A 13,033-nucleotide genomic window follows, 5' to 3' on the forward strand; every position below is an offset into this window, starting at 1 on the left:
CTTTAAAATTGGGATAAGTGTGATATCTCACTTGTAAGTGTGCCATGAAAATTGGATGAGTTCATTCCTGTAAAGTGGGCACAGTGCCGGCTTCTTATTGAGTGTGTACCACCCGCCAGGCATGATATTAAGTACATTCCACAAACGATCTTGTGTGCAGAAACCACCCAAGTTCAGTGTTATCATCTGGACAGACCTTGAGATGAGAATTCAAGGAAAAGCAGTTTATCTGAGAACTGATCCAAAAACACATGCAGAGGGAGTGAGTCAGAAGGGCCAGCCATGACACTGCAGGGACCTGGGCTCAATCCTGGTAGGGAACTCAGAGAGACATGTAGAACACGCACTGAGGAGTGACCCCAGCCAGGGAGCCGGGCCTTACACACCCAGAAGGAGGTGTTGCTCCTGGAGGAGGCATGGCCAGCCTTCCCAGTTTGCCCAGGACGCCCCCAGTTTCAGCACTGAAAGTCCTATGGTCTGGAAAACCCCTCCATCCCAACACTGTCTGGAGGGCTTTAATTCCTCAGCTCCCAGCCTGTCACGTGCTGGGCAGAGCAGACTCCGGGGCTCAGGCAGGTACTGACAGTCTGGAACTACCACGTGCTACAATGACCAGGCCCAAGGGACACCCAGTCCCATTTTAGAGGTGAGGAAAGTGAAACTGAGAGGGGAAGTAATCTGCTCAGTGTCATACAGAAAGAAGGGACCTGGGGAGGGGGATTCAAACCCCGGCCTGGCTGATGGCAAAGCCCACGCCGACCAGCAGGCCGCTTGCTCCTCCTTCCACAAAGCAGCCGTGGAGACACAGACGAGGGGCTGGAAATACCGCGGGGAACCAGCCAGTCCAGTGACTGGAGACAAACACACACAAGCAGACAAATACCGTTCAGAGGTTTTGGGGCGGGACAGTGGATGCGTGTCAGACAGTAAGTAGAGCATGGCCGCCTCTGAAGGGAGCAGCGGCCACTCGTGAGCTGATATGAGCTATTCCACTGGATGGATAAACACAGAGGCAGAGAAGTAACAAAAACAGGTGCCCAAAGACAAGGATTGGGAAGAGAGTTCCCGTCCATCCTCAGTTCGGTGATTCCCGTGTCCTGATTCACCCCAAATCCCCGACTTCTGCTGCTCTCCAGCCCAGCCCTGCCCCACCCAGCCCCGCTCCACCTACCTGCAACAGGAAGTCAAAGAGTGCCAGACGTGCCCACTCAGCGTGGTGGATTCCCAGGCACTGGGCCTGGCCTGGCCGGCTACAGCCTCGCGCCAACAGGGCCTGGTACTGCAGCCAGCCCAAGGCCAGAGAGTTCTGGTCGTCATCTGGGTCACCCAGGTGCTGCACGTCGGGTGCCCACCAGATGACAGGCCTCGCACCACCGTCTGTGTAGCGATAGGGCAGCAGGGGGCTGTGGAAGCGCCGGGCCACAGCGGGTAGGCTCCGGTGCAGCCCCAGCACCCGGTCCACGTGGAAGGACAAGACCTCGGACAGGTCCCCAGTCCTCTTGATCAGGCCACAGAGGCCCTGGGAGCAGAGTCGACTGAGTCCAGGAGACACGTCCTGAAGGGCACCCTCGGTGGAGAAGCCGACCTGTACCACCTGCCCGTGGCCGGGGACCCTGGCTTTGCCCACCACCTCCCCCTGGGCCAAGAGCCGGAGGGTCTGCACATCATGCTCTGTGAACCATGGGGGCACCTGCCCACCGGTCCTCAAGCCAGTCGGCAGCGCGGGGGTCTCAGAGGCACACCAGATGGATCCTTGCAGCTCCCCAACAGAGCCACGCCGATGAGTCCCTGTGGCCGGGGTGGGGTCCCCTGCTTGCCGCCCACCGGTCAAGGCTCTGTTCCCAGCTCCTGGCAGATCCCTGCCTTCCACTGGATGGGGCTGGAGGGTTGGTCCATCAGCAACTCTCCACTGCTCTGCGAGGGGGCCAACCAGGATGCCTGTCTCACTCTGTGCCTTCCAGGTGGGACCATCGTGCCAGGTGGGGCCCAGGCCTTTGGCTCCTGGCCCCTTGACCTCATCCTCCCTCAGGAGCACAGGACGCTGGGTACTGAGTCTCGAATCTCCTAGAAATGCCAAAGGAATGTCCCTCCTGAGCCTCCCTGGGCGCCTGTTGTCCCCTCCTGGGGACAGCCTGCTGCTGTTCACTCTTTCTCTGTGGCCCTGCTCCTCAGCACACACCAGGATGGAATTCCTGGGCAGGGCCCAGCCTCTCCAGAACCGCAGGTTTCTTGCCTGCTGCCTCCGGCGGAAGCTCAGAGCCTGTGGGCTGTGAGGGGCGGGAGTGCCAGTGACCCGCCAGGGCTCCATGGCGTCTGGACGCTGTGCGGGGAAACGGGTGACAGCCACCACAGACAGAGTCAGTAAGAGGCAAAATGCCACCACCATCCGCCTCTTGCCACGCAGCTTTCTCCAGAGCCCAAATGCCTGGGGGATGGGGTAGAAACAGAAAGTTTGAGACCTGGGAAAAATGTCAGCCCCAACCCACAAAACAGTGTGGATGGTGAATGAAGTCCCATCCTGGATGCTGGCAAAGGGAAAAGAGCAGAGCCCAGGCACAGTGACCCCCCAGCTGCGTTCAGGAGGGGACCAGCACTGCAGCCAGTGCTCCTGCTTCAAAGTTTAGCTTGCTCACCTTCCAGGGGTAGCCTTTGCTGATACATGCAGGTAGACTTGGGCTCCCCTCTGAATAAACTGCCGTACAACACTGGTCACCAAGCACCAAGAATCTCTTCCACATCTGTCCCCACTGCTGAGTGCTGGCCCTTTCTTTTCCTCTCCGTGTGAGTCCCAGGGCCACTCTGGCAGGCCTCTAGTTGTCTCCTACAAACATGCTGTCCCCTTTTCCTGGGCACACAGAGACCCAGCTACTTTGATGACTTTGCCCAGCCTGCCTTGCCGCCAGAGGTGGCCACATGACTAAGTCCTTGCCCACGGCAGGAGTCAGCCACTGCTGCCTGCCTGTGACTACATTGGTGGATTGGTTGGTTGGCAGAGAAGCAGACGGCAGATTGCATATCATGTTGATCCTACTTCCTGTATCTCCAACCCAGCTGCCAGCAAGAATATAGTGGTATGAACCCCCTATTCATGGCTCCGTGGTTGTTCCTTTTTGGCCTCGCCATATCCTGCGTTCTTGTGCGGGGAGTGGGGGCTGGGACCCTGCATGACATTGCCCTACTTGCTCAAAAGGAAGTTGGCTGCCCAGCCTTTCTCTCTTGGTTCACAGATGTGGCAGCACCAGCTCTGCACGGGTTGGCAAGGACCCACCCTGGGGCAGTGATTTCTCAACGGGTGGCTCCTGAACCAACAGCATCAGCATCGCCTGGGAACTTGTCAGAAAGGCAAATTCTCAGCACCGCCCGCCCTCCCAACTGCTCAGTCAGAAACGGGCTAAGCAACCTGTGTTTTAACAAGTTCTCCAGGGGATTCTGCTGCTTGGACCCTGCGGAGCCACCAGAAGGAAGGAGCCGGGGAACCTGCATGACCCCAGGGGAGTAGAGCTGCCAAGAGCTGTTTGAGCCACTGTGTTTTGGACTCAAGACTCATTTTCAGTCTACTGCACGTGGTAATTATTTTAGCATAAAGGAGGTGACTATTCCACCACTTGCTTTGGTTGACACAACAATATGGCCCAAGGCTTTTTCCATTTTTGTCTTTTTCAATATAGAGTTACTTAACCGCTGCATAAGAGTTCATACGGAAATATGCCATAATTTCTTTGCCCTTTCCTCGACAGGAAGGACATTTTGATCATTTCCAATTTTTATTATAACAAACAATGCTGCACCGAATATCCAGTGCTGGGGGAAATTGTGAGGATTTCTACAGAGGAGACCCCAAGAGATAAAGTCGTTGGGTCCCACTCCTTGGTGATGTTAACTTTTCATCATATACCAGTTAGTATCTCCTTTAATCCTCACAAGAACATAGGGAAATGGGAATCATTCATATCATTCCTATTTTGCAGATGAGAAAACAAAGGCCCTGAGTGCTAAGATTTGCCCAGGCTCACACAGCTCGCAGGAATGCTAATATTTCCAATTAAAACTAAAAGGAGAAATGGCCATGGACAAGGAGTCTGTCTGGCTTTTTTTACCCTTCTACAAAGAAAATTATGTTTTCAAGTTGGATTCATAATCTGCGTTCTCCAACTTTTGGATACCACTAGGGAGAAATAAATCATCTTTTTAAAATGTCTCCAGAAGACAGAATGTTTTGATCCCTCTGTCGGCCTTACTTGGCTTCAGACAACCTGGGGAAAGTTGGCAATTGTGCAGTTGTACAGAGAGCAAGGTTCAAAACGGCTATGAGCCGGTGTCCCTGCAGGGCCACACAAGTAAACCTTTGGGAAAAGAAAGGCAGCTTTGATCAAACTGAAAAAACATCCTCTGAAGAGAAATATTCAGCTGAATAATAAAGAGTACTTTAGAGAAAGGAGAAAGGGGGATGACGCATAATATACTAGAAGGTTTGCTGGCGGAACCCAACTGATCCCATGGCCGCACACTTGCCAGCTGAACCTGCCACCCCGCCTCCCCAATTTCCCCATCCAGAGAATACACACGGTCTTTTCCACCCTGTGATGATGGTGGCAGGAGGGAAAGAGGACCAGTGTGCCCTTCACTGTATGGTCCTTCCATGGGTCTATTTCTCCTTCCTCTTCAAATCCCCACCTCCCACCCTTAATTCCTTAGGGAAGATGCCCGCTAGCCCAGTAGTCACATCCAGCTGCAGAAGAAGAGGAGTGGAAAAAGGGTAGTGGAAAAGCATATGGAATGGGCTTTGGGCTTCTAGACCAGCTTTTGCCCTTCTGAGCTGTGCTACAAGGGGCAAGTTACACAACCTCTCTGCCCCATTTCCTCAGTTACAAAATGGGGGAGAGTGAGAGCATTCGTCCCTAAGGATTGGCATGGGAAACACATGCGTCGAAAGAGCAAAGGGCCCACTACCTGGCTTGGTACATTTAAATGAGTTGTGGGATCAGGGTTTTTCTGCCCCTACTTTCCGAACTCCCACTACAGTTCTGGAATCTGAAAAATATCCACCCCCCCCTTCCTGAATTTTGGCACATTGTAATGTCAGAGTAAAAAGAAAAAAAAAATGGGGAATATTTGGGAGCACAACTCAAGGCAGAGGTAGAAAAAGAAACTCTTTCATCATAAAAACCTAAGTGTAAGCCAGGAGAAGGCCACGTTGGCTGTGAGAAAAGTCTCGTCCTGCAGAGACTCCATCCAAAGATATCCAGGAAGAAACCGGAAGGAATTGCTTGGCTTAAGGGCATGTGGGAAGGAGAGGAGAGAAAGAGTGGGAGCCAGGAGGGAAATATGTAGGAGGGTTAAAAGGAAAAGACTGAGATTCTAACAAGGGTGTGGGGTTTGGGTTCCCTGGCAACTGTGGGAAGGGAAGGCAGGAAAGCAGTAAAGAGCCCCGCCCACTGCGAAGCCCAGGGCTGTGCTGCAGGGGACTGCAGCCACCTCCCTACTCCCTGCCATTGCCCCCATGGGTGGAAGGCAGAGGACAGTGTCATTGATGGTATTATTTGCTCACAATTCCTTCTTCCTCCTCACCTTGCCATGGTTTCACTGAAGGTGGAGTATACTTGTCTGCCCACTGTCCTTGACCTTGGCAATATGACTTGTTTTTGCCAACAGAATGTAAGCGGATATAACACATGCCATGTCCAGTGGAGGCTTTAAATGTGCTTGTGCGGTTTGACTTGCCTCCTTGCAAACTTGCCCTCCACCATGAGAGGAGCACGCCCCAGGTGTGGCACCTGGAGCAGACCTGAACCCAACCCCCAGGCTGGAGCCAACCCAACCACACCGCTGGGTCTAGCCTACCCACCGCCCTGTAAAAAAGATAAAAGTGTAGGTTGTTGCAAGCCACTGAGATGGTGAGGCTACCTGTGATGCAGCATTATCATAGCAAAACCCAGCTAATCCAGATTCGTTGGTGATTTCTGTTGGGCGCAATGTGTGCCCGTGGTCAGATAACAATATGGCAGTTTAAACTGTATGGTGATGGATGGTAACTAGACTTACAGTCGTGAACACTATGTGGTGTATACAAATACTGAATTATAATGTTGTACCTCGAAAAGAAAAACAATTAGGAGGTTTAGTAATGAAGTGTAGCATCTGTCCCTTAAATAATAAGGGCATCGTGCTGTCACTACAGAGGGGGCTCAGGTTATGCTGACAGAGACCTGGCCACAGGTATACCTGTGGCATGGGGAGTCTTCTGTCAAATAGAGAAGTTTTTTTGAGAAGGACTTTTTAAAAAAAAATTCCAACAAACGCTGCAGGTCTTTGCACAGAGACAGTCTGAGAAACAAGAACACTTGGAGGAAAGGACTTAATTACAGTGTGTACTGTAACAGCTAGCAGGAGACTTTTTCTCATTTCTGACGGGTCACAGGGAAAGGAATGCTCCTGGACTTTGGGGAAATCCAGTCAGGATTTTGCCTCGCTTTTGGGCACTAGCTCCCATTCCCCAGACCGCCTCCCAGAATGCCCTGACACACGCCGTGTTTCACGCCATCATTCCCACTGCAGAGGGAATGATATGGGTAAAGCCATCTTTTCTCAACTCAAAAAAAGATGACAAAACCGGGTCCTCCACTAAACCGCCATGGGTGAGGAATAACATGCTGGACAGGGAAGGTGGAGAGAAGACAGAGTTCACATGTGCCTCTCTGCAGGAAAACAGGCAAAATCACAAAATACTTGTAAAGTGTTTCTTGGTGGGAGTTTCCTGGGTGGAGAAGGGGCAGAGGAAAGCCATGTGACGACAATGGTGTGTGTGTGTGTGTGTGTGTGTGTGTGTGTGTGATATAAATTGAGTTTGGCTCTGGGTCTGGAGTCGTCACCTAAGGTGTCCTTCTGTGCTGTCCCCTGACCTCTGCCCTCTTCTAAACATCCCCACTGGCTGATGACAGATTTGTCGCTACTCAGCCTCTGAGTGAGACTACCAGAAATGTTAGAATTTGGACTTGCTCTTCCAGTTTTTAAAGATCAGTTAAATAATTTTCAGGACCAAACCATGGGCGGTGTGAGAGGGAATACATGAGCATATTGTCAGAGGGCTGAATTAGAACCACATGTTAGTCCTGTGAGTAAGGCCGCGGCTAGACCTGGTCAAACCCTGCTTCCCGTGGCTGAACCCAGAGGCAGACCCCAGGCAGGAGGAGCTGGGCAAGCACAGGCGTCTGGGGGCGAAGGCGACATGCACAGCCCGTTATAACCTCCAGGCACACAGTGTCCCTCTCCTAGTCAGATCTGCGGGGTCCTGTGTGTTCCACGGTCGGCAGAACTCCGGGGCTGCCTGTCTCCTAAGCCACCACCCGGCCAGGACCCCCTTGCTCAGCGTCATTGGAGAGCTGTGACTTTCCTTCCACATCAGCAACTTCAAGACAAGGAAGGAGTTTTTTTCCTGTCGTTTCTGGCCTGCCCAATTTCCAGGAAAAAGAAAAAAACAAAAAAAAAGGAATGATAACTAACATTTATTCAGTATTCACTGGGAAGGTTTAAACCACTTTTATTACCTCATTTAATCTGCATGCAGGTCTTACAAGGTATTAGTATTATTATTCCATTTTACAGGTGAGGAAAACAAGACACAGAGAATCAAGGTGGCCCAAAGCTGGCATGGGCAGCACCAGGACAGGAACCCAGGCAATTGGGCTCCAGAGGTGGTGACTTCATCACTGGGCCACCCTGGGGAGGGGCGGCCACCCACAGCCCCTGCTGCAGCCCTGATTCCGAAAGACTGCACTGGGCCTCAGGGGTGGGCCCTGCTCCAAAAGGACGTTTACCCTCTTCGGGACTGGTCAGGTCATCTGTAAAGTGAGGCTTGAGTGAGATCAGGGTAGTAGCAGTCTGTTTGTGTTGGAGCCAATTGAGGGAAAATAAAAACGTTTTCAGTCTACATTTATTTTTCTTCCAAAATGAAAATAATTCAATTATGGATTGTGTCCTTCTTTATGAAATAGAAGAATATCAGTGAGAAAATGCCGCCATTTGTCCCCCTCAAATCTTGAGAGGTAACACCAGAAGCAGGTTGCTAACAATCTGCTGTCCTTAAATTAGGTCTCAGGATTGATCTCAAAACAGGGCAGGTTCTACGCTTCCTGCTTCTTCCAAACCCAGAAGGTGCCCAAGTTGCTCTCATCTTAAGCATTCTCAAGACTGTCGCCAGGAAATGGAATGTACTATCTGACTTGCTAGGTGAAAACAGCAGGTCCTAGTATTAACCATAGCACTTACCAAATACAGACCATGTACCAGGAGCTCTCAAAGCCTCCCAAGATATGTACTAAGGTGGTGATTTTACAGTTAGAGAAATTGAGATTTCAAGTGCCTTCTCAAGGTCACACAGTGGGTCTGTGGCAGGCAGGATGCGAGTTTCCTGGAGCCCTTTTCACTGCACCACAGAATGATGAAGCTTGACTTGAGAACCTTGGGAGACAGAGGGGAGTTCAGGGAGGGGCTAAATGTGGGAAGGAACCTGGGATTTTGCTGCCCCTTTGCTGCCTCTTTCAACAACTCCCTGTGGCTTCACAGTCTTGACTTGCAGTAATTTAGAGGGTGCTGCATCCAAGAAGCCAGCTCAGTCTAGTAAATGGTGGTCCACACAGGGGGTTCTTAAGGACAGATCAAAGTCTTTCTTGAAAATGAAAATCTCTTTTCATCTCCTCCTCACACTTCCCTCATCTGCCCAAGCAAATGCTCTCCTTGGCACGCTTGAATAAAAGCATTTTTGAACAGGTAAAAGCACTACAGATATTTAATATTTGGCCTTGGGGATTTATGGCGGTGGGGGGTGAGGGTGGCTAAAGGTCCACTGCAGGGCGGTAGTTGGAAGTTCTCCTGAGGCTCAGATTTGAATCTCATTTACCCCAAGCAAATGAGTCCCTGGCTGCCTGCCCAGGTTCTGTTGCTTCACTTCCATAGCATAACTTCAAGGACGCAGTAACCCTGTGATGTGATGGAAACGTCCTGTTGAACAAATGTCAATGGCTAGTGCTGGGGATGGAAATGAAGACCAAATGGCGTCTTAGAAAGGGATGGTTCTCAGCCAAGGGTAGACAAGAAACAGGGAGAACAGCCCCTAGAAAATGCAAGCTATAAAAACAATAGAGAGAAGAGTGTTACAGTTAGAGATGGCAGAGATCTGGGATCCAAATGAAGTCTCCACACCCTCATGAAAATAAGAAAAGCAATTCAAGAAATTGTTTCCGCAAAGGCTCAGCCAAAATAAAAATGATGCTTCAAGAATAGTAATAGAAACTGAAATTTTAACTCTCAGCCCACTTTGCTGCATTTTAGTTAGGACATAAAATGCTAGAAGGTGTTTTCAAAGTTGGGGCTCAGGGCATAGAACAGGAGGCCTGGAGCTGAGGAGGACGAGGGAGGAACAGGGCAGCCATGTCTAGGGGCACCGATGGAAGCACCTGGAGGCACAGAGGTCTTCCCTCCAGGGAACTCCATGGCGACGACTGTAGCCAGCATTAGGGACATCTCCTGTGCTGGGTACCTGGCTCATAACAGCTCATTTACTCCCTGCCGCCTCCCTAGAAGGAAGGCATCATGGTTCACACAGGGCATTGAGGAAAAGGAGGCCTGCTGAGGAAACTGAGCTTACGTTACTGTCTCACAGCCTCATAGCTAAGTGGCAGAGGCGGGATCCAAACCTGGGTCTGGCTGACTCCATCAGTGTATTCTCTGCCATGATAGAAGCCTCAAAGGGCGAGAGTTGTCCCCTTCCCTGCCACCCTTCTCCAAGCAAGCGAGCAAACCTGGAGAGCGGGCCTCTTCCTGCCCCAGAAGAGCATACAAAGGCCTTTACTTTCAAAAGCCAAGACTTCTGCTAGAGACAAATTGAGTGGGGCTGCCTGACAGATGTTAGGTCACGTAGGTGAGGGCTGGCTTAGGGCCAGGCAATTTGATTTAGAAAAGCAGTGCTGTTGTTCAAAATGGTGACTGGAACACACACGATTCCCTCTCTTCCCTCCTCAAACGTCACTAAAATGATAGCAAAGCGCTCTTATTTTTTTAAGGGACAAACCCCTAAGGACAAAGAGAAGAGGCCACTGCAAGCAACATTCAGGAAAGCAGGGGAATGAGTGGCAGTGGCCTTAGCAGACCTGAGAAACCTGACTTCTAAACGGGAAGGCAGAAGCCCCCAACACGTTCAGAATTGGTGCCACCAGGTACCTCCAGAGGAGGTGTGAAGGCAAATCGAAAACCAGAGCACTGTTGAAAGTCTACTTAAGAAGGAGGTGGACACCCAGACCTCTTGATCCATACTGTTAAGCCAAGTAACTGCCACTCCTGCACCCAGCTAAAGCCCGGGGTTTATTCCATGGAGAGAGAAAGCCAGAGCCTCTATGTGCTGGGAGGCATCTGGCATGACTGACGGCAGGAGGACCACACTGAAGGCAGGAGTTTTAAGAGAGCATTTACATACTGAATGTTGAAATAGTGCAAGGGTCCCCCAAGCTGAAAACAAGGGTGCCCTCTTGGTTAAAAACAAGACTCGCACTGTAGTGAATTCAATTATTTGCAACTCCCCAACACACGTGGGCGGGTGAGTGCGTGCGTGCACACACACACACACACACACACACACACACTCATGCATTTGCATTTTGATGGGCTCAGCCCTAGCAGTAGCATTGCTTGTTCTGTAGTCATGGAGACAGTTTGTTGCTGCAGCCATTAAAAGCCAAAGCTTGCACGGCAGTGGCTCCGTGGGGTTCTCTCTGCCACCTATAGGCACATCCTGAGGGTCCCACCATAAGTGCTGTGCCTGTCACCTGCTCCCCACCGTGACTAGCAGATTTGTGGTACTGAGGAGCACACAGCCTGGAAGTATGAGGAAACTTATGTCGCGTGGAGCAAATCTTTGATCTGGGAGACTGCAGCCAGTGGGAAATTTCAAGTGGTCCTGAATTCAACTTATGCAGCTTCTTGGCCAGGTCTATCGGATCGTGCAATCAATTGCACATAGCAGCAGTCAGCTTAACAATGCATCCTCATGTCATCTCTCCCCACTTTTGCTACTCTCGTGTGTTCCCCAAGACTGCACTCTCAAACAAAATAATACTAGCCCGTAAGCCTTCTGCCGCAAGCTCAGCTCTTGGGACGCTAGGCAAAGAGAAAGCAATTTCATCACGGTGAAATTTCAGAACACTAGGGAAAATAGCCTATGGGTTTCCAGAGAGATAACAAAACAGGTTTTACACAAAGTGATCAACAATCAGAATGGCTTTGGACTTCTTTATTGCAACACTGGAGGCTAGAATATAACTGAGCAAATCCTTCAAAATCTGACAGGGAATGATTTCAGGCTTAGAATTCTACACTCAGCCAAACTATCTGTCCAGGAAGAGGGGAAAATAAAGGCAGTTTCAGACACATAACATTTCAAAATGGGTTATCCCTCATGCATCAGTTCTAATAAGCTATTGGATAAATTGCTCCACCAAAACCAAGGTGTAAACTGAGAAAGAAGACGTGGGATGCAGAAAAGAGAGATCTGACACGCGAGAGAGGCAGCAGGACTCCCAGCGTGGTAGTGACAGGAGATCCTAAGGAACAGCTGTGCAGCAAGCCAACACAGCCACCATTTCAGGAGGGGTCAGGTCAAACCGTGCCAGGCAGGTGGGTTCCTAAGAAGGCGAAATTGATATGTGCTTGAATCTAGTACAAGGAAGTTGATTTGGTGAAAAACATCTGAAAAGCCAAGCAAACAAAAAAGGCAGTTATTAACCACAGAGAAACAAAAAGTCACATGGTAAAGGAAAAATGATCGTAATGTAACATACCGCTCAGCTATCATGGTAGGCTGAAATGGCCCCCCAAGGATGTCCACATCTTAATCTTCAGAACCCATGATTAAGTTAGTTTACATGGGAAGAGGGATTTTGAAGCCGTGATTAAATTAAGGATTTTGAGATGGAGAGAGTATCCCGGATTATCCCGATGGGTCCAATGTAAACACAAGTATCCTTATAAGAGGGAAGCAGAGAGAGATTTGACTAGAGAAGAAAAAAGCCATGCGATGACGAAGTAGAGGGAAGCACAGTCAATGAGAGAGAAGATACTATGCCTCTGGCTTGGAAGATGGAGAAAGAGGCCACAAGCCAAGGAATACAGGTGGCCTCTAAAAAACAGAAAGAGCAAGGCAATGGACTCTCCCCCGAAGCCTCCAGGAGGAGCCTTGAATCTCGCTCTGTTAGACTCATTTCAGACTTCTGGCATCCAGAACGGCACAAGAATAAATTCGTGTTGCTTTGAACCATCAGGTTTGGGGCAATACGTTACAGCAGCAACAGGAAACTAATACAGCCGTGAATCGCTTTTATGTAGTGATAATTATGTAAACACTCATCTTACTAAAATTATTATCTTATTATATTGGGAGGATGGATGGATGAGAACGGTGTGTGTGTGTGTGTGTGTGTGTGTGTGTGTGTGTGTGAGAGAGAGAGACAGAGGTAGGGAAAGACCCAAATCCTCATCTTCCATTGAGGGAAGTAAATAAATAATGATCAAAACGGAAAACAGATCATTTGAGAAGCACTGCTCTAGTTCTCCACTCTCACTTCTCATAGACGAGGAGGAAGAAACCCACAGGAGCGGTGGTTGAGTTATCCAGTGAATTAGCTTCTCCTGAGAAGAGAGTGGCTGGGTGTCGGCTCTTATGTGACTGTGGGGACAGAGCCAGGAGTGCAGTTTCCAGGCTCTCAGCCTCACATGGAAAGGTGCTGGCTCAGGTAGTAAATGGCCATCAACTGTGATTGGATGGCCATCAGCTGTGGCTAGTTGGCCGTCAGCTATAACCAGTGAGCCATTGGCCACTAATATAACTGCTGTGGCTACGCTAGCAGAGAGAGAAGAATGGGGGGCTAGCAAGAAGATGGTGGCTGGGCTGGCAAGCACGGTTTGCAGATCGTGTGGATCCTGCCTCCAAAGAGAATATAGTGGTATGATTCCCCCATCTATGGCTCCGTGGGTGTTCCTTTTTGGC

The 13,033-nt window shown here is 50.1% G+C and overlaps 1 protein-coding gene across 7 annotated transcripts in view; it reads right to left on the reverse strand.

The window, feature by feature from the left end:
• Nucleotides 1-13,033, reverse strand: part of GASK1A (golgi associated kinase 1A) — a 49,513-nt gene that overhangs the window by 11,795 nt on the left and 24,685 nt on the right. For 3 of the 7 annotated variants that reach the window (XM_019727503.2, XM_019727506.2, XM_019727504.2), the window contains exon 2: nt 1,172-2,425. In XM_019727503.2, the coding sequence (XP_019583062.2) occupies nt 1,172-2,425 (1,254 nt within the window). Of the gene's footprint in view, nt 1-1,171; nt 2,426-2,633; nt 3,005-13,033 lie in introns of those variants that run through there. The other 4 variants (XR_012489603.1, XM_074312537.1, XM_074312536.1 and 1 more) reach the window with 4 other exon arrangements.

Source organism: Rhinolophus sinicus, linkage group LG10 (genome assembly GCF_036562045.2).
Source record: "Rhinolophus sinicus isolate RSC01 linkage group LG10, ASM3656204v1, whole genome shotgun sequence".
Lineage (NCBI taxonomy): Eukaryota > Metazoa > Chordata > Mammalia > Chiroptera > Rhinolophidae > Rhinolophus > Rhinolophus sinicus.